The following is a 15,277-nucleotide window of genomic DNA, read 5'->3' on the forward strand; positions in this document are numbered from 1 at the left end:
GGCTGCCACCCAGCCCCAGTCGGGGCAGTGCTGATCTATATGATTAAGCACGTTACCTCTTTAGGCAAAGGGTACTAAACCCTGTGTGCAAACAGCGCTAATCCGTCTCTTTAGGAACACCCTACCTCTCACAGATCTGCCAGGCTGCGTGAAGCCCCCCCCCCAGACAGGAGTGGAGCTAAACAGATCCAAATCAACCGAGAAATGAGTTCCTCCACCAGCCTCTTTTTTTCTTTTTTCTTTTTTCTTTTTTTTTTTTTTAGTTGTTTGGGCCTGCTTTTTACTCCCAGTAAATTTCAAGAGTTTGGCTGTTGAAATAATGGCTGAGGATGCAGTACGTTAATACTGGTTTAAATGCATTTTATCTTGAAAAAAACAGAGGTCAGCTCATGGCAAATACAGACCTATTTCAATAAATTAACCCTATGACTTAAAATAAATCCCCAGAAAGCCTTTTCCCCACCGCTCTTAGGAAGCAGCATTTCTGTCACAGTAGCCATCCATCCTGCTTTAAATTCTAATGGCTGAACAAAAAACCATTTCGTAAGGGGGGGGGGGGTGATCAAAGCCACCTCGCAAAGTCCAGAAAACACAAACAAGAAGTAGAAGTGAATACATGCCTCTTCTTCGCGCGACCTCGCATATGTGTTATTTTTGTAGGTACAGGAAGGAGGCAATCAACGGGGCGGGGGCGGGGGGAGACTGTTTTCCGTCGATAGCAATTTATGTCCCAAGGACTGTGATATTATTTGTGTGAAAATATCATTTTTGGTACGTACACCCACAGAGAACAGTGCCGAGGCGCTGCCCGCACCCCACTGCCCTCCTCCCGCACCGCGGTGACCGCTCCCCCCCGTCGCCGTCGCCCGGGTGAGTCTCCGTTGGCCACCGTCGGGGCGGGGCGTGGGGCGGGGCCGTGGGCGGGGGCTCGCGGTGACGTAGGGCAGGGCGGGGCCGTACAAACAAGCTGGCGCCGGGCGCCGGCTGCGGCGCTTCCAGCCGGGCAGGGCGGCAGCGGGTGTTCGCTTCTCCCGCTCCCCTCCTTCCCTCCCCGCACGCCGCCGCCGGGCGCGCTTCCCCCGGCTCCCGCCGGCACCCGCGGGCTCCCATGGAAGAACGGGGCGGGCGCTGCCCCACGGCTCCGCGCCCCGGCGGTGAGTGATGCGCGGTGGGGTGGGTGTCTCCGGGAGCGGCGGGTGTTGCCTGGGAAGTTCGGGGTGGAAGTGGGTGGCGGAGGGGGTTTGCCCCCTCACAACCCCCCCACCCCCCTCCAAACCGGGGGTGGCCGGGCGCTGGCACCCCGCGCCGCCGCCCGGCACCTGCTGCCGGCAGGTGGTAGCCCCGCGGCGGCGGGAGGCGAGCGCCGCGGCGGGGCCGAGGAGCGCGTCTGAGCCAGCGCGCACAACCTGCCGGCCCCGGGGAGGGATGCGCCGCAGGTGCCCCACGCCCTCCTTACCGACGGAGCCAGGCTCTGGCTGGGGGGGGGGAGGAAAGGAAAAAAAAAAAAAGGAGGGAAAAAAAAAAAAAGAGAGACAAATGGTCAGCAGCACCTGGGTTGTAGCTCTGTCCGGGTTTGGCCCCCGGGCACTTTATTTCTTTGCCTCCGCGCTTCCCTTTTGGCTCAGTGACGAGGGCATGTAACGGCAGGGTGGCGGGGGTGTGGGGGCAGGGTGGCGGAGCGCAGGGCTCCTACCTGACAGCAGGACAACTTGCAGGCGCTCCCGTGAGCGTCTCTGATCGGTTCCCACGCTGAGTGCTGGAGCCGGCTGGATACAGCGTGCTGGTCTGGAACCTGGCAAGCTGTGTAGGGCTGGAGGGCAGAGTGGTCTTTGGGGGGCTGGCAGGAGAGCACGCAGCCTGAACTCGAGCTCACTTCTGTTTTGAAGGGCTGGCTCCCTAGAAGAGTGCAGGGAAGGCTTGGTTATTGCAGTTCTCGGTGTGCTTTTCAGGGATAAGGGTGTAAGATGTTCAAATCTTTTGGGGGTAAAAGGATGCTGGGAGGGAGGGGTGGCAGTCCCCACCTGGAAGAGTTCTGGTTTCGTCTTGCCCTTTCCAGCCATGTAAAAGATCAGGAAAGGGCACCTAGCTAAGTACAGGCAATTCCATCACCTCAGTTGACTGGGAATTAAAGTATATTACTCTCCCTCCTCTATGTTAGTGCAGTAGGTTGAGGGCTTTCCCTGTTCCAAGATTGCTCCTCTTTGGATACTGGGGAGAAGAACAATCATCGGGGAAGTCCCATGAATATCAGGCTTGAATGGCATGGGGATGGAGTGTCTGCAGGGATCATCCTTCTGGCATCAGAGACCCATTCATTGCCCACTCCCACTGAGAGCCTCTGCAGTATATATAGCCTATATATGGCAAGTGGAACATTTAGTAGAACAGGTTCAATTCAGCATATGCCTATGTATCGTCTGGCTCCCAAACTTAATATGTAGATATATATTTATATATAAATACAGTAACTATTACAATTTACATCTGCTAGCATTTCTTGCACTCTGGAACAAGTGCATTTCCTACATTGCTCAGAAATGAGCACTTATCGGCAAGAGTGCACTTACTGACATCAGCTTTTGCTATCTCTTGCACATCCACCCTTTCAGTACCCACCTTCCCCCCCCCCCCCCCGCTCCTTTTTGGAAAATGCAGAGATTTTTTGATATTACGTAGTCAGTAGGTCAGCAGCAAAATTATGCATCTGAAGCAAAGCCAGCTGCTGCAGTGGAGAGTCACTAATTTGACAGAGGAAAATTTGGACCCATAATTGCCAGGTACCAGTCTGTCTCCCCTTCTTGTCGGCATACTACCTAGGCTATTCTGAAATAGCCATATGCTTCCACAGACATTACAGAAAAACAGAGTGGGTGGAAAACAGTTTTCCAATACGCAAGAATACATGCGTATATAGATACAAATAACTCTTCTGCTTTTCATTGGAGGAAACCAGTTTTCAAACCAGAAATGTTTTAATTAGTCTGAGTAGTGTGGGATCTTTCCTCTTCTAGAAGTGCCGCTCAGAGCCCCGAAATATGTCAAAGCTGATGGATTTCCATGAAAAGTTTTGATAATTAGAAAAAGAACACTGAAAATATTCCTGGGCAGTCTGAAATGGAAGGTCCTGATGGGTCATCTCGCTTCTCACTCCAGAGCATGAGGGTTCCCTCCAGGTCACCATGTAGTGCTTCACTTAGTAAATTGATTGGTTTAGCTTAGTCTAATACAGTGACGACCTCACCAGTGCGCACTCTGCTCCAGTATTATCCTGAAGGCAGGAGGGTGGAAGACACAGAAATCAGTCTGGAATATGAATTGAAAGATTGTTTGGAGGTTTGGTGGGGTTTTATTGTTGTTTTAAATCTTACTGGTATTTGAAATGGGGCCCACGTGTACAGAGGGTGGTATGGAATTGCTTGGCAGGGGAAATGAGAATGGGATTGCTTAATCTGCTGTGTTCCCTTTTTCAATGCATCCAGTTAAGGTGAGCCTTTGTAGAGAAAGGGAGTGAGACAGGACAGAGCCATCCTTTCACACAGACTGTTTTCGTGGGGACAGCTTTGATGAATTAGGAAGCAACTCTATTAACTGTGCAATAGATTTCTGCTTCCTAATTAGAATGTGACCCATTTTGCTTGGGAAGTGGGGTGGGGAGTAATTTCTGGATTTTGAATTGAACATGTGGGTTTATGGGGGGATAGAGAAGGCAGTGTACCCTTTCTCTTCAGGGAAAAAACTGAGTCCTGACAGGTATTGAAAAAATTGCTAGAAGGTGGGAGGGGGATTCCACATTAGCATTCAGTACAAAAATTTCTGTGGATCCTGAGCTTTTCAAGTTTATTTTTATTCTGCTGTAATGTCCCATTTTATTTTTACCTGCATGAGGTTCTCTGGAATCTAGGGTATTCTCTCTTCTAAAAAATTTTTATGATCTCTTGGCATGAAAGATAGCAATGGTCCCTTCTGACCTTAAGAAAGAGAGTGCATGTTATATATAACTACAGTCTATTATAAATTTGCTACTTTATTGCTCATACTGGAGCTGAACTCCTTCTTTAGAAGTCATGAACTGGTGACCTAGCTAATTTGTATAAACCGTATTTATCACAGCAGGTGCAGAAATATAGCGAACTTCAGCCAAAAATACTTCCTACCAAGTCAGCCTTTCTCAGCTTGTTAAGTTCCCCTAACCAAAATTTTGAGGCTTTTAAAAGTATATATTTGAAGTCTTAGATCTGATAGACAATATATCATCTTAACAGCACTGAAATTATGATTAGATTTCTTAACATGCTGACTATAAAAGTTAAAGCCATGGTTTAATCACTACTAGTTTTGCCACATTTTTAAATATCACTTGGGAAATATACCTAGACAATATCATTTAGGCACTGTAATAGAGGTTCATACAGTTCTTTATCTTTTGACCTCCCCTCTAATGCGCTGATGTCTTTTTTTTTTTATGATATATATATCATGAGGTGATCAATAGTTTATGCCCCTAGAGATCTATGGCTTTAGTAGTATATAGTTCTATTTAATTTAATGCACTTGTCTCTGTAGAACTTACTGAAGTAGGCAATTACTTGTAGTTAATTACTGGGAACTAGAATTTGAGCATTTTATTGGTACATGTTGTTTAAAACTGTTAAAATGTGATTTAAGAGAAACTGGGGGGGGAAGCGTGGGGAGCATTTCTTCATGAAGAGGGCATTGTGAGCTATTTTAGCTAATAGCTAATTTGGCTATTAGCAATAGCTAAAAATAGCAAAATGCACAATACGTTTCTAAGGAAAAAAACGTTTCACAAACTAGATTAGGGTTTGGGGTTTTTTAGAAAAAAAAAATACTGCTCCCTTTCCTTTTCTGCTCTTGATGGAACTTTAAGTGATAGTTGTACTAGGGTTTTATGCTAACTGGATACAAACTATTATTTGAAAGATCTCATGTAAACAACTAAGGAATATATCCTATGGCAGACACCATCTCTTCTTGGAGGATAGGAATATATATTGTTCGTATCAATGAGTTCTTGAAGAATTTCAAGTACGCTACAGTTGAACTAGTTCAGTTTTTTCAAACACATCACTGAATACAAATGTTCAGATCACTGACTCTTCATCAGTTTAGAAAGTTGTTTATAGAGTTGGTTAGCTCAGTTACGGATTTATTTTTTAACCTGCTATAAGAAGCCGGCATAGCAGATGTGTGGGTTGTATAGCACAGCTAGTTTTGATCAGCGATGTTAGTCTTGTATTTTGCAGTACTGATTGCCCAAGTATGTGCAAAGGAAAATACAGTCCACAAAATGTCCTGAGGTTCTATCACATCTGCAAAACTAAATATACTTTATAAGAACAGAATGTCTCCCTCAGATTTTCGGCTCTAATCTCCCTCTAGAGACAAACTTCAGTAACTGATCTATGGTCCTCATTCGTGCCAGACTGTGCTTTTTTAGATGCCTGGGCAAAGATCTCCCCAGTGAAGGGCTTCAGTTCTGCAAGGAGAGAAAGTGAGGCCATCTGAAACTTAGCCTGTTCATCCCCAGTCCCTAAGGAACCATAAAAATGCAGCATCCCTTTAATGAAGGTGAAGTCACTTCTATGTTCGTGGAAAGGATGTACTCATCCCTCTCCCAGTCACTGTCCTGGCAGTAGCTGTGTCCCCTTAGCTCTGCTAAACCTTGCAGTGGGTTGCTGTGGGCTTCTTTGTGAAGTATCCTGCTGTCAGATTTGCCAGCAGCCTCTACCTGACACTTACTGACTGCCCTACAGACACTCCGTATCTTCCTTCCTACCCGCTCTGGCACCGAACTTAAAGATTCTTATGAAAGCTCAGAGCTAAATCCACCCCCATCCCCAGCAAAAATGAAGTTGGCAGTCCAGGCAAAAACTACCTTATTTTTGTTAGTGTTAATGAAACTAAAAATGATATAAAATGTACGTAGGTGAGGGGTCTAGAGAACAAGTCTTATGAGGAGCAGCTGAGGGGGCTGGGGTCATTTAGCCTGGAGAAAAGGAGGCTGAGGGGAGACCTTATCGCTCTCTGCAACTACCTGAAAGTAGCTTGTAGCGAGGTGGGGGTCAGTCTCTTCTCCCAAGAAATGAGTGATGGGACAAGAGGAAATGGCCTCAAGTTGTGCCAGGGAGGTTTAGATTGGATATTCGCAAAAATTTCTTCACTGAGAGGGTTATAAGCGTTGACACAGGCTGCCCAGGGAATTGGTTGAGGCACCATCCCTGGAGGTATTTAAAAGATGGGTAGATGTGGCGCTTAGGGACATGGTTTAGTGGTGGACTTGGCAGTGTTAGGCTGATGGTTGGACTTGATGATCTTAAAGGTCCCTTCCAACCTAGAGGATTCTGTGATTCTAGTTTCAGCCATCCCACTGAGTGAGGGTAAACATACCGAGGCATTAAAATACCTTGGTAATGCAATAAGAAATAGTCAGAAGTCATAAAATAGTGACATATGTTTCAAGGAGCACTGTAATATCCTTAAAAGTTGATGAAATCTGGCACTTCTGGCCCTCCGGCTCCATTTACTGAGGAAAGCTTCCATTTATTTCCAAGTTCCTATTACTTTTGAAGAGGTTTTAATCATGAAAGCTGATTTGGTTGGCAATGTCCACATTGAATCTTGTTGAATAAACAGTATGGCACATTTTGCTAATTAATCGGAGAAGGCTGAAGAAAAGATTAAGCAAAAGCAATCAGACTTTTTGAAAAGTCTTGGTATAATCTTCAAAGCGCCATTTAACACAAACTATGTTTCTTTTACCAACTTGCTCATTTACTTGTAGCAAACACAATAATAATGACTGTCAGTTAAATTTTTTTGTACTAATCTGGAATGCGAAGTCACTGAGTGAAGTCATGTAAGATCTGCATGACTTGTGGAGGCAACGAAGAGAATTCTTACAGCAGAAAAGTTACTTGGCAGAGTGGCTGCTATAAACTCTTTGGTGCATGCTTATTATTGTTGAAACAGATTTTTATTTTTTTTTGAGCCACAAATTATAAAGCTGTGGAATACATGTTTACATCGTTCAATACAAACTGCTGTAATTCTAGCCACAAAACTGCACCAAACGGCATTAAAGAGGACTTAAGAGAAGAATGACAACCAATTTAAATGCTGTTTTATTCCTGGACACCACTTTGCCCACACAACATATGTTGTGTGCTGAATTTAGAGGCACACTCATGTCCATAGTGTTGCATTAGTCTAACACAACACAATAATCGATCCAAATATCAAACCTGTACAGTTTGAGAGAAACAGAATGGAAAGAAAAGGCAGACAAAGTTTTATTGCTTGCAGAAAAACAACAATAGCACATAGGTACTTTGAATAATTACTGATATGGTTCATTGGGTGTGGATAAAGACAGTAAATGCTATGGATACTGTAGCAGTGTTCTGCGGTGTTAAGGACACCTGATGCACACCTGAACAAATAGCTGGGGAGGAACAATGAAATTCTGTGTGTCTGAAACAGAAGATACTTCCAGTTACTCTGAGGTCTCATGCTGGAACAAAACAGTTGCTTTTCTTTATTTAAAAAAAAAAAACAAAAATGTATTTGAGTTAAGAACGGGAAGACGCTGAGGCACAGCTCCACTGAGGTCCTTAGTACCACACCTGTAATATCCCACAAGTCTGATATCAAGGAGCAATACCAGCCAACACAAGAGTAGAACTACAGTTAAGAGACACCTTGCTGTGTCTCTTATTTCCCCCAACATTCCCATGCTATATTCAGCCACAGGAGGAGTTGAATAAAAAAAGTTGGCAACCAAGTAGTACGCAAACTATGAATTAAAAATGAACAGTCCCAATGAATTGGGTATATATAGTTAATTAAAAAAACAAAAACAAACAAACAAAAAAAAAACCAACAACAAAACCCATCAGTGTGTTGTTGCTAATATCCGAGACCAGCAGCTAACGGCTATCACAGGCATGGCTATTAGCATATTTCAATCTGACTACTAAGAAATAAGGGTTCCTACCATTAGGCTTTAATTTAACTCCTTTCAGAAAGAGTTCAACCTGTTCCTGAGTGGAATCCTATTATGCTTTTCCAGTAAGGTGTTAAGACAACAACTCAGGCTTACTATTTATGGAGCTAGTGACTCTTAAAATATACTCTGGAGTAAGTGGCTATTCCTTTAATCTGTGACCTTAAAATTCAGCAAGAGTTAATGTTTTTGTTGTTCTTACATACTGTGCTTCCCATCAGTCACTGATCTAATCCGGCTGGTGCTGTACCACTGGCTCACATTGCTGATGAATATGGTGGCAGCATAGCTCAGTGGGGACATCCACCATGAATTTAGCTGTATTGAATTGTCTGTCACCCAGTGGCCCCCCACCAACATCCTCAGTGTGGGGCTGGTAATTAAGATTGTTTCTTGTTAAAACTGAAGTAGATTAAGCTGAGAAAGATTAACAGGAGTGGTGAGGACAGCAAAAGAGAGCAGAATATTAATAACGACAGCCAAAATGTGGAGCTCTTTCAGCCGGATAAAACTTAACAGGGACCAAAAATGGAAGAACAACAAATTCTTCTGCAAAGTTGCCTCACATCAGACATCACCAAACAGCCCAGGGCATAACCTTCTGCCCAAGACAGGGCATGCCCACCAGCTCAAAGCCTGCAGGCACACACATCTATCATGACATTTTGCTTCCCTCTCCTCCCAGCCTTGATTTCTGCTTCCTAACGCTGTCTCTGCCTTGTAGCCCTTTAAAAGTGATTAGGAAAAGGGAAAGCATAAAAGTAATCATCAGTAGCAAACATCAGGAAGCAGACCTGCGGCATTGAGGATGGAGTCGTGACCTCTGTAAATGCAGCGCTATCAAACTGAACTTTCTAGATCGCTTAGAAACACATCATTAGTCCTTGTCACACTGGGACTTAGCTTATTGTGGAAAAGTCATTAGTTTCTTTTCAGATTCTCTGGAGAACTTCCAAAACCTAGCCCTTGCACTTCCTCATGTTGTTCGTATGTGAGTTCATATTTCAGCCCTTGTTAGCCGGTACAGTACGTGCCATTCCAAGCTTAAACTCATAATTACAGTAGCCTACTGCGGCAGAGCCGTCAGGTGTTCTGCCATTGTGGTTTCCACTTCTAAATGGGGTTAGGCAACACCAAAATCATACTTCCACCAGCCCTCCACTGAGGTTATAAAGTCTTTGGAAGGGACCATAATTTAGGGAGCTTGTATACACAGCCCGTTCGCAACATGACAATCTAACAGCTATGCGATGTGTGAGGCCATTAAGATTTCACTTCAAACATTGCATTAAAAGGACCCTGACCTTTAAATGGAGTTCAGTGGTGGTATTTAATAGTCTTTTGATATAGTTAGCTGTTTGCATCACAGAAGCTTGCTGGCTAACTCCTGAAATGACCTTCAGAAGTATTCATTTTGTATTTTCTTTCTTGAGTATCATGACTGGAACCACAGTTCTTTTAGCGCTTTGTTGATGCAGTCATTCTATAGACTACGGATTCAATATCTTACCTTTTTGCAGGGCCAGACTGCATACCACCTGACTCTATCCTTAGAAACCCTAAGCACAAAGCGAATGTTAACTTCCCTTAAAAATGACACAAAAATTCAACTTTTCCTTGGTCTACTACTCGCCCAAAGCTCTTCCTAAATTCTTCCTAGGAGAACGTTACCTTCCCACGGTTGGGCAGCTCTATCTATATTGCGTGAGCCTTTTTCTCAGGAGGCTTTACTGCTAAGATTGCTGTCACATAGCGCTTTAGGGGGCTATAATTCCCAGGCTTCCTACAATACCCTCAGTTTTTAGGAATGCTCTTTTGGTCCGGTCCACACCTTTTCCTTTTTATGTTTGGTTTCCAAGATGAACTTATTCTTGCAGATAAAAAACCCTCTTAATAATCTTGGGATTGTGGTTCAACTCCAGTGAAATCGGGTTTAAAAATAATTAAAAAAAATAATATTCTGGATGAATCTTGGGTGCAAGAGAACGATTCAGAATGCTCATGTCTCCTGATGACTGGAAATCATTTTCTCATAGGATTTTTATATGATCTTGTCTTTTACAGAATTTAATTATACTAAATGATTTATGAGCCTAGAGTTGGGAAAGCTGAAGTTTGTTCAGTTGTGAAAATCAAGGTAGTTGCAGTGTGGCTTTAGTAGTGGTATGTCTGAGTATAAAATAACGTGCTGCTTTTTCTTTTCCCTCTTTCAGCAAAGTTTCTGTTTGAGAAATACGTGTTCGCTCAGCAAAACAAAAACAACTTTTAAAGGTTGTTCTCAGTGGAAAACACTCTATGCCCCATTACCTACTTGAGTGAAACCAGACTAAGAACTTCTGTCATGGCAGCTTTTCTGCTGGGAGCTGTGTTGCTTATTGTTCAACCTGAGATAGTGCCTTCCAGACCGGCTATAAATTCGAAGACTGAGACGACTTCTCAGTCTGTTCAGAGAGAGCTTTTAAAGAAAACATCTCAAAAAAATGACTTCAAGGAGAACATTCATTCTAATGGATCGTGCCGGCAGCTGCCACAGACCATCATTATTGGAGTAAGGAAAGGTGGAACAAGAGCTTTGTTAGAGATGTTGAGTCTCCATCCAGATATTGCGGCAGCAGAAAGTGAAGTTCACTTCTTTGACTGGGAAGATCATTACAGAAATGGATTGCAGTGGTATATTAATCAAATGCCATTGTCTTATCCCCATCAGATCACCGTGGAAAAAACTCCAGCATATTTCACATCACCTAAAGTGCCTGAAAGAGTTTATAACATGAATGAATCAATGAGACTACTCCTTATTTTAAGAGACCCAAGTGAGAGAGTACTATCAGATTACACCCAAGTGTTCTATAATCACATGCAGAAGCACAAGCCGTATCCATCCATTGAACAATTCCTGATTAAAGATGGTGAACTCAATGTGGACTACAAGGCAATAAACAGAAGCTTATACTACATTCACATGCAAAACTGGCTGAAGTATTTTCCTCTTGATCGTATCCACATTGTAGATGGGGATAAACTAATCAAAGATCCCTTCCCAGAAATAGAGAAGGTAGAGAGATTTTTGAAGTTATCACCACAGATAAATGCTTCAAACTTTTATTTCAATAAAACTAAAGGCTTCTACTGCCTAAGGGACAGTGGTAGGGAGCGTTGTTTACATGAGTCAAAAGGACGAGCACACCCACAAGTAGATACCTGGTTACTCGAGAAACTGCATGAGTATTTCCATGAACCCAACAAGAAATTTTTTGAGCTTGTGGGCAGAACATTTGACTGGCACTCATTTGTGGCAAGTTAGTGGCAAACTTCAGAACCGATGTTCCAATGTACATTTAGAAATTTTAAAAAGGGCATTTAAGCTATAATTTATTTGTAAAAATCCATAAATACTTCTGTACAGTATTAGATTCACAATTGCCATATATACTAGTTATATTTTTCTACTTGTTAAATTTGAAAGCATTTTGTATTGTTTTTCATGGTTGTTAACATTGTGTATGATGTGTCTATATGAAGAAACTAAATTATTTCACTGCAGATGATGGTCTCCTGAGAATGTGTTGTCTTTTTAATAAATAAGAAATTCATTTCAACAGAACCCTTCAGAATTCTTTGAGTACTTTGGCCTTTCTGGACTATTCTGGACTTTCTCCTCTCATTGCTAATGAATATACTAAACTTTACATTTCCATTTCTCTTGCTTTAAAGAAAAAATGTGATTTAATAACTTCTCATTTTTCACTTGAAAATGTTGTATTTAGCAAATTGTTCCATCCTGCTTCATAAAATTATTTCCTGATAAAGTGGTGGTACTTACGCATGTTGGGACATGCACACCCAAAGGACAATGGAAGCCTCTGTGTAATAGGGCGTATTAACTGCTGTACTTACCTTCCTACTTAATGTCGTAACAAGTGCTCCTCAAATTCTTTGGCAGTACAGTCCAGGTTTCATGGCAGATTTTTAAAGATTCTGTGGGGACAAGCTTATAAAATCTGGAGTTAGCTGCAGAAGTATGGTCAATCTGAAAACTTCCTACAGTCTCTGAATGTATATGTACTTTGTAAAGAAGGAGGGTTGAGAGAAGAATTTAAGCAATATAGGGACATTTTCAAGGTTGCTTATGACTGTTCCTACATTTTATAGCACATTTATGCTTTGGCACCTCTGAAAGCAAACACTTACACCAGAAAAATTAGTTGGTCTACATTCTAATAAGCAGCAGCTTCATTCATATAAATATTTCCACACTTGTATCCCATTTAAGGCTGTTTTCTATGAGTTGAGCAGGTTCTTTGCGCAACTGAAAAGCGTCCATGGACTACTGTTCATTTAATCTCCTTCCAAGAACCACGATGCCAAGTCTTGATTAGACTTGTGTATTGTGGGATTAACCCCAATTCCAGGAACTTTTATGGTCTTCCATCTGCCAAAAATGGAAGTTAGGTGATAGTGCATTGATAAAAATTACAGCTCTCCTTGCCTACAGTAGTTATGATGTCTTGTTAGCCATCAGTTTCTGGATTTAGAGTTAATCCTGTTTCACACAAGGTTTACTGTGGAACTTTCATTTTGAGCTCCTAATTTTCATTTTATGGTCGTGAGTTTAGCCATTGAATGTGCAATGGTAACACCCTGTAAATTTGAGCTTGCAACTGATTATTACAATCCTTCTTAAAATTTAAATGTAGATTCATTAATTTTTTTTCTGGTGAGATGGTGCGAACTTGGGCACTATGACAAGGTATCATCTGGATGCAAATATCCCATATTATGCTGCTTGCATGAAAATTTGCAGATGCTGCCCCTCTCTCCCGCTCCTTGTGCACCTGCCCAAGCTGTATTCAGCCTCAGAGAGGTTGGTGGTGTTTTATAAAGTAGACCTTTGACGAAAGCCTACAATGAAATGGTGTTGTACTCAATAAAATATTTTCTGAATTGCATCTTTCCTTTCTCTTTTGGTCATCAGTTTCTAGTTTGGAAGACCAGAATTTAGGATTCAACTCCAGTTTAGATTCCAGTTAAATGTTACTTAAGAATTTAGCTGTAGCCTAGTGCATTGATTAAAAAGCAGTTTCTTGATAGTGGGTTGTGCCTGCATGATCCTTTGCTGACCCAGAATATACAATAAGAAGGGAAAGTTTCTGGTGGCAATAATGTCAAATCTTATATGAGGCAGATGCCAAAAATAACAGGATTATAGTACCATCAAGGTCCTATTAAAGCTTTAGAAAAGATAAATTTAGGGGTTTTTTTGTTAGGTGGGGCAATATTTTTTTCCATGCTCGTTATTATCCCATTTCCTTGCTAGTGCGATCTCTGCAGGAGCCATCTGGAGCTAAGAGATTTTGGCCTAGATGAAAGGCTTCCCACCTTAGTATAGACCCACCTTCACTAGTGACTCCCTACAGTCACAGACTAAGCCCACAACATTCACCAACTTTTTGCTGGGAAAGGAAAAATACTACCAGGGTATGTGACCAGGAGCCAAAGGAGTGCAAGAAGGCAGGGTTGCATCAGGTTCTCCCACAGCAGGTCATACAGGGCAGCATAGGGCCAAAGTGTGGAATTGTGAATGCCAGAGCAATGTTGACGCCTGATGCTGGTACTGAGAATACTTTTGGATGTATAATGCCACTTGATACCAGCATCTTGCCTGTCACTAAGCGGGACAGAAGCACGTGTTTTCCCCAGCCCAATACGGCTTGTCTCTGTAGAAAGAGAAGTAAAGCACGAACCATTGGGTCACTATTAACTGTGTTAGTGCTAGGACCTCATAGCACTCATAGAACACTCACAGCGCCTCTATGTAGGTTCAGGAGGTGAAGTGACTGCTTCAGGGGGACATCCTGAAGCAGAAGCTCACATGACTCATGCCCTAGACCCTAAGTTCAAAGGGGCCCGCAGACAGTGTCTCGTACTGAATGTGTACACCTTGTACGGGGATGGCATGATTGTACAGTACCTTGTCCTGGAGGTTGCACAGCTAGCTGTGGTAGCTGCGATGGTGATGAACAATAAATCACACCCACACTAATAATATCATTAATATTTACCTGCCATAGATGTCCTAAGTTCTAGAGTTACAATACTTAAAATTAGGATTCTGAGTGTGAATTTTCAGTTTAACAAGAGCAACATTCACTTTCCACACACGCATTACTGTATTTAAAGATACTTGCTAGACTGTTTCTAAAGAAGTGCTAAACAACAACAAAGCTAACAGAAGGAAGTGAAGAAGAGAATGAAAGGAAGAGGCTGAAGCACGTTCCATTTGGGACTGTAGAAACACTAATAGTGAGCTTTGAAGTCATGCCATATCTATTCATAAAAGAAAAAAAAAAATCCCTGAAAATACCTTTCCAATATTGTGCAATACAGGTATTTATTTTTGTAAAACTCTACCATCTCAGGTTTAAAGTACAACCACTTGGGTGTTGCTCCCGAGGCTTGTTTCCTCAGGGCAGCGAGCCAAGTCTGTGATCACTCTTGCAAATATAAAATAAATACAACACGTTATCCAATGTCCAATTCAAAGCCTACCAGTCCCCTTGAGAACAAGAAGAAATGCCAATCAAGTCATTAATTAGGGTGGCACTGCAGGACTAAGTCTTGCCCTTTGCTTCACAACATGGATTAGTATGAAGTGAGTCTTCGAGGCCAGATATTGTACCTGCAGAGGGCAAAGTTTAAACTACAATGATTATCCCATGAACACTACTGACAGAGTACAGAAAGTCTCCTAGGAAAAAAAATTCCGAAGTTATTACTTCAAGAATACTGCTACATCTGCTGTTGGTGCTGTATGATCCTTTTACATGTGCTTTGCTGTTCCTTGTACCTTTTTCGTGATGATGTAGGTGAAATAATATCTACTGTGCTTGAATAAATCAACGTTGTTTTGTAACTCCTCAGAAAAAAATCCATCCTTTTTTTAATCTTGCTTGAGCCTATTTGCATGGGGAATGTGGTAGCGCTACACTCATTGATGAGCGTGAGACTTAAGACCACCGAATGTTTTAGGTGAAAATGTCGTTACTTTGGGGCTCAAAGCTGATCATTTCCTTGTCTGCATGCATTTTCAGACTCAGTTTCTGCAGAAAGCCAGAGTTCTCGTTCCATGTTGGCATCACATAGATTTCAAATGTCTAAAGAGAACTAAAATGGGGTAAGGCATATTTCCATGTATCTTTCTTCTGCTTTATCTCGCATGGCTGACCAGAGACTTAAGAAAGTTCACACGTGCAC

At 42.4% G+C, this 15,277-nt stretch overlaps 1 protein-coding gene across 1 annotated transcript; it reads left to right on the forward strand.

Moving 5' to 3' along the window:
• Window positions 1–1,006: 1,006 nt before the first annotated feature.
• HS3ST1 (heparan sulfate-glucosamine 3-sulfotransferase 1) lies at window positions 1,007–15,077 on the forward strand. The gene is made up of 2 exons (XM_054203844.1): window positions 1,007–1,154; window positions 10,237–15,077. The coding sequence occupies exon 2, from the start codon at window positions 10,365–10,367 to the stop codon at window positions 11,325–11,327; it is 963 nt and encodes a 320-aa protein (XP_054059819.1). The 5' UTR covers window positions 1,007–1,154; window positions 10,237–10,364; the 3' UTR covers window positions 11,328–15,077.
• Window positions 15,078–15,277: the final 200 nt, after the last annotated feature.

Source organism: Rissa tridactyla, chromosome 5 (assembly GCF_028500815.1).
Source record: "Rissa tridactyla isolate bRisTri1 chromosome 5, bRisTri1.patW.cur.20221130, whole genome shotgun sequence".
Lineage (NCBI taxonomy): Eukaryota > Metazoa > Chordata > Aves > Charadriiformes > Laridae > Rissa > Rissa tridactyla.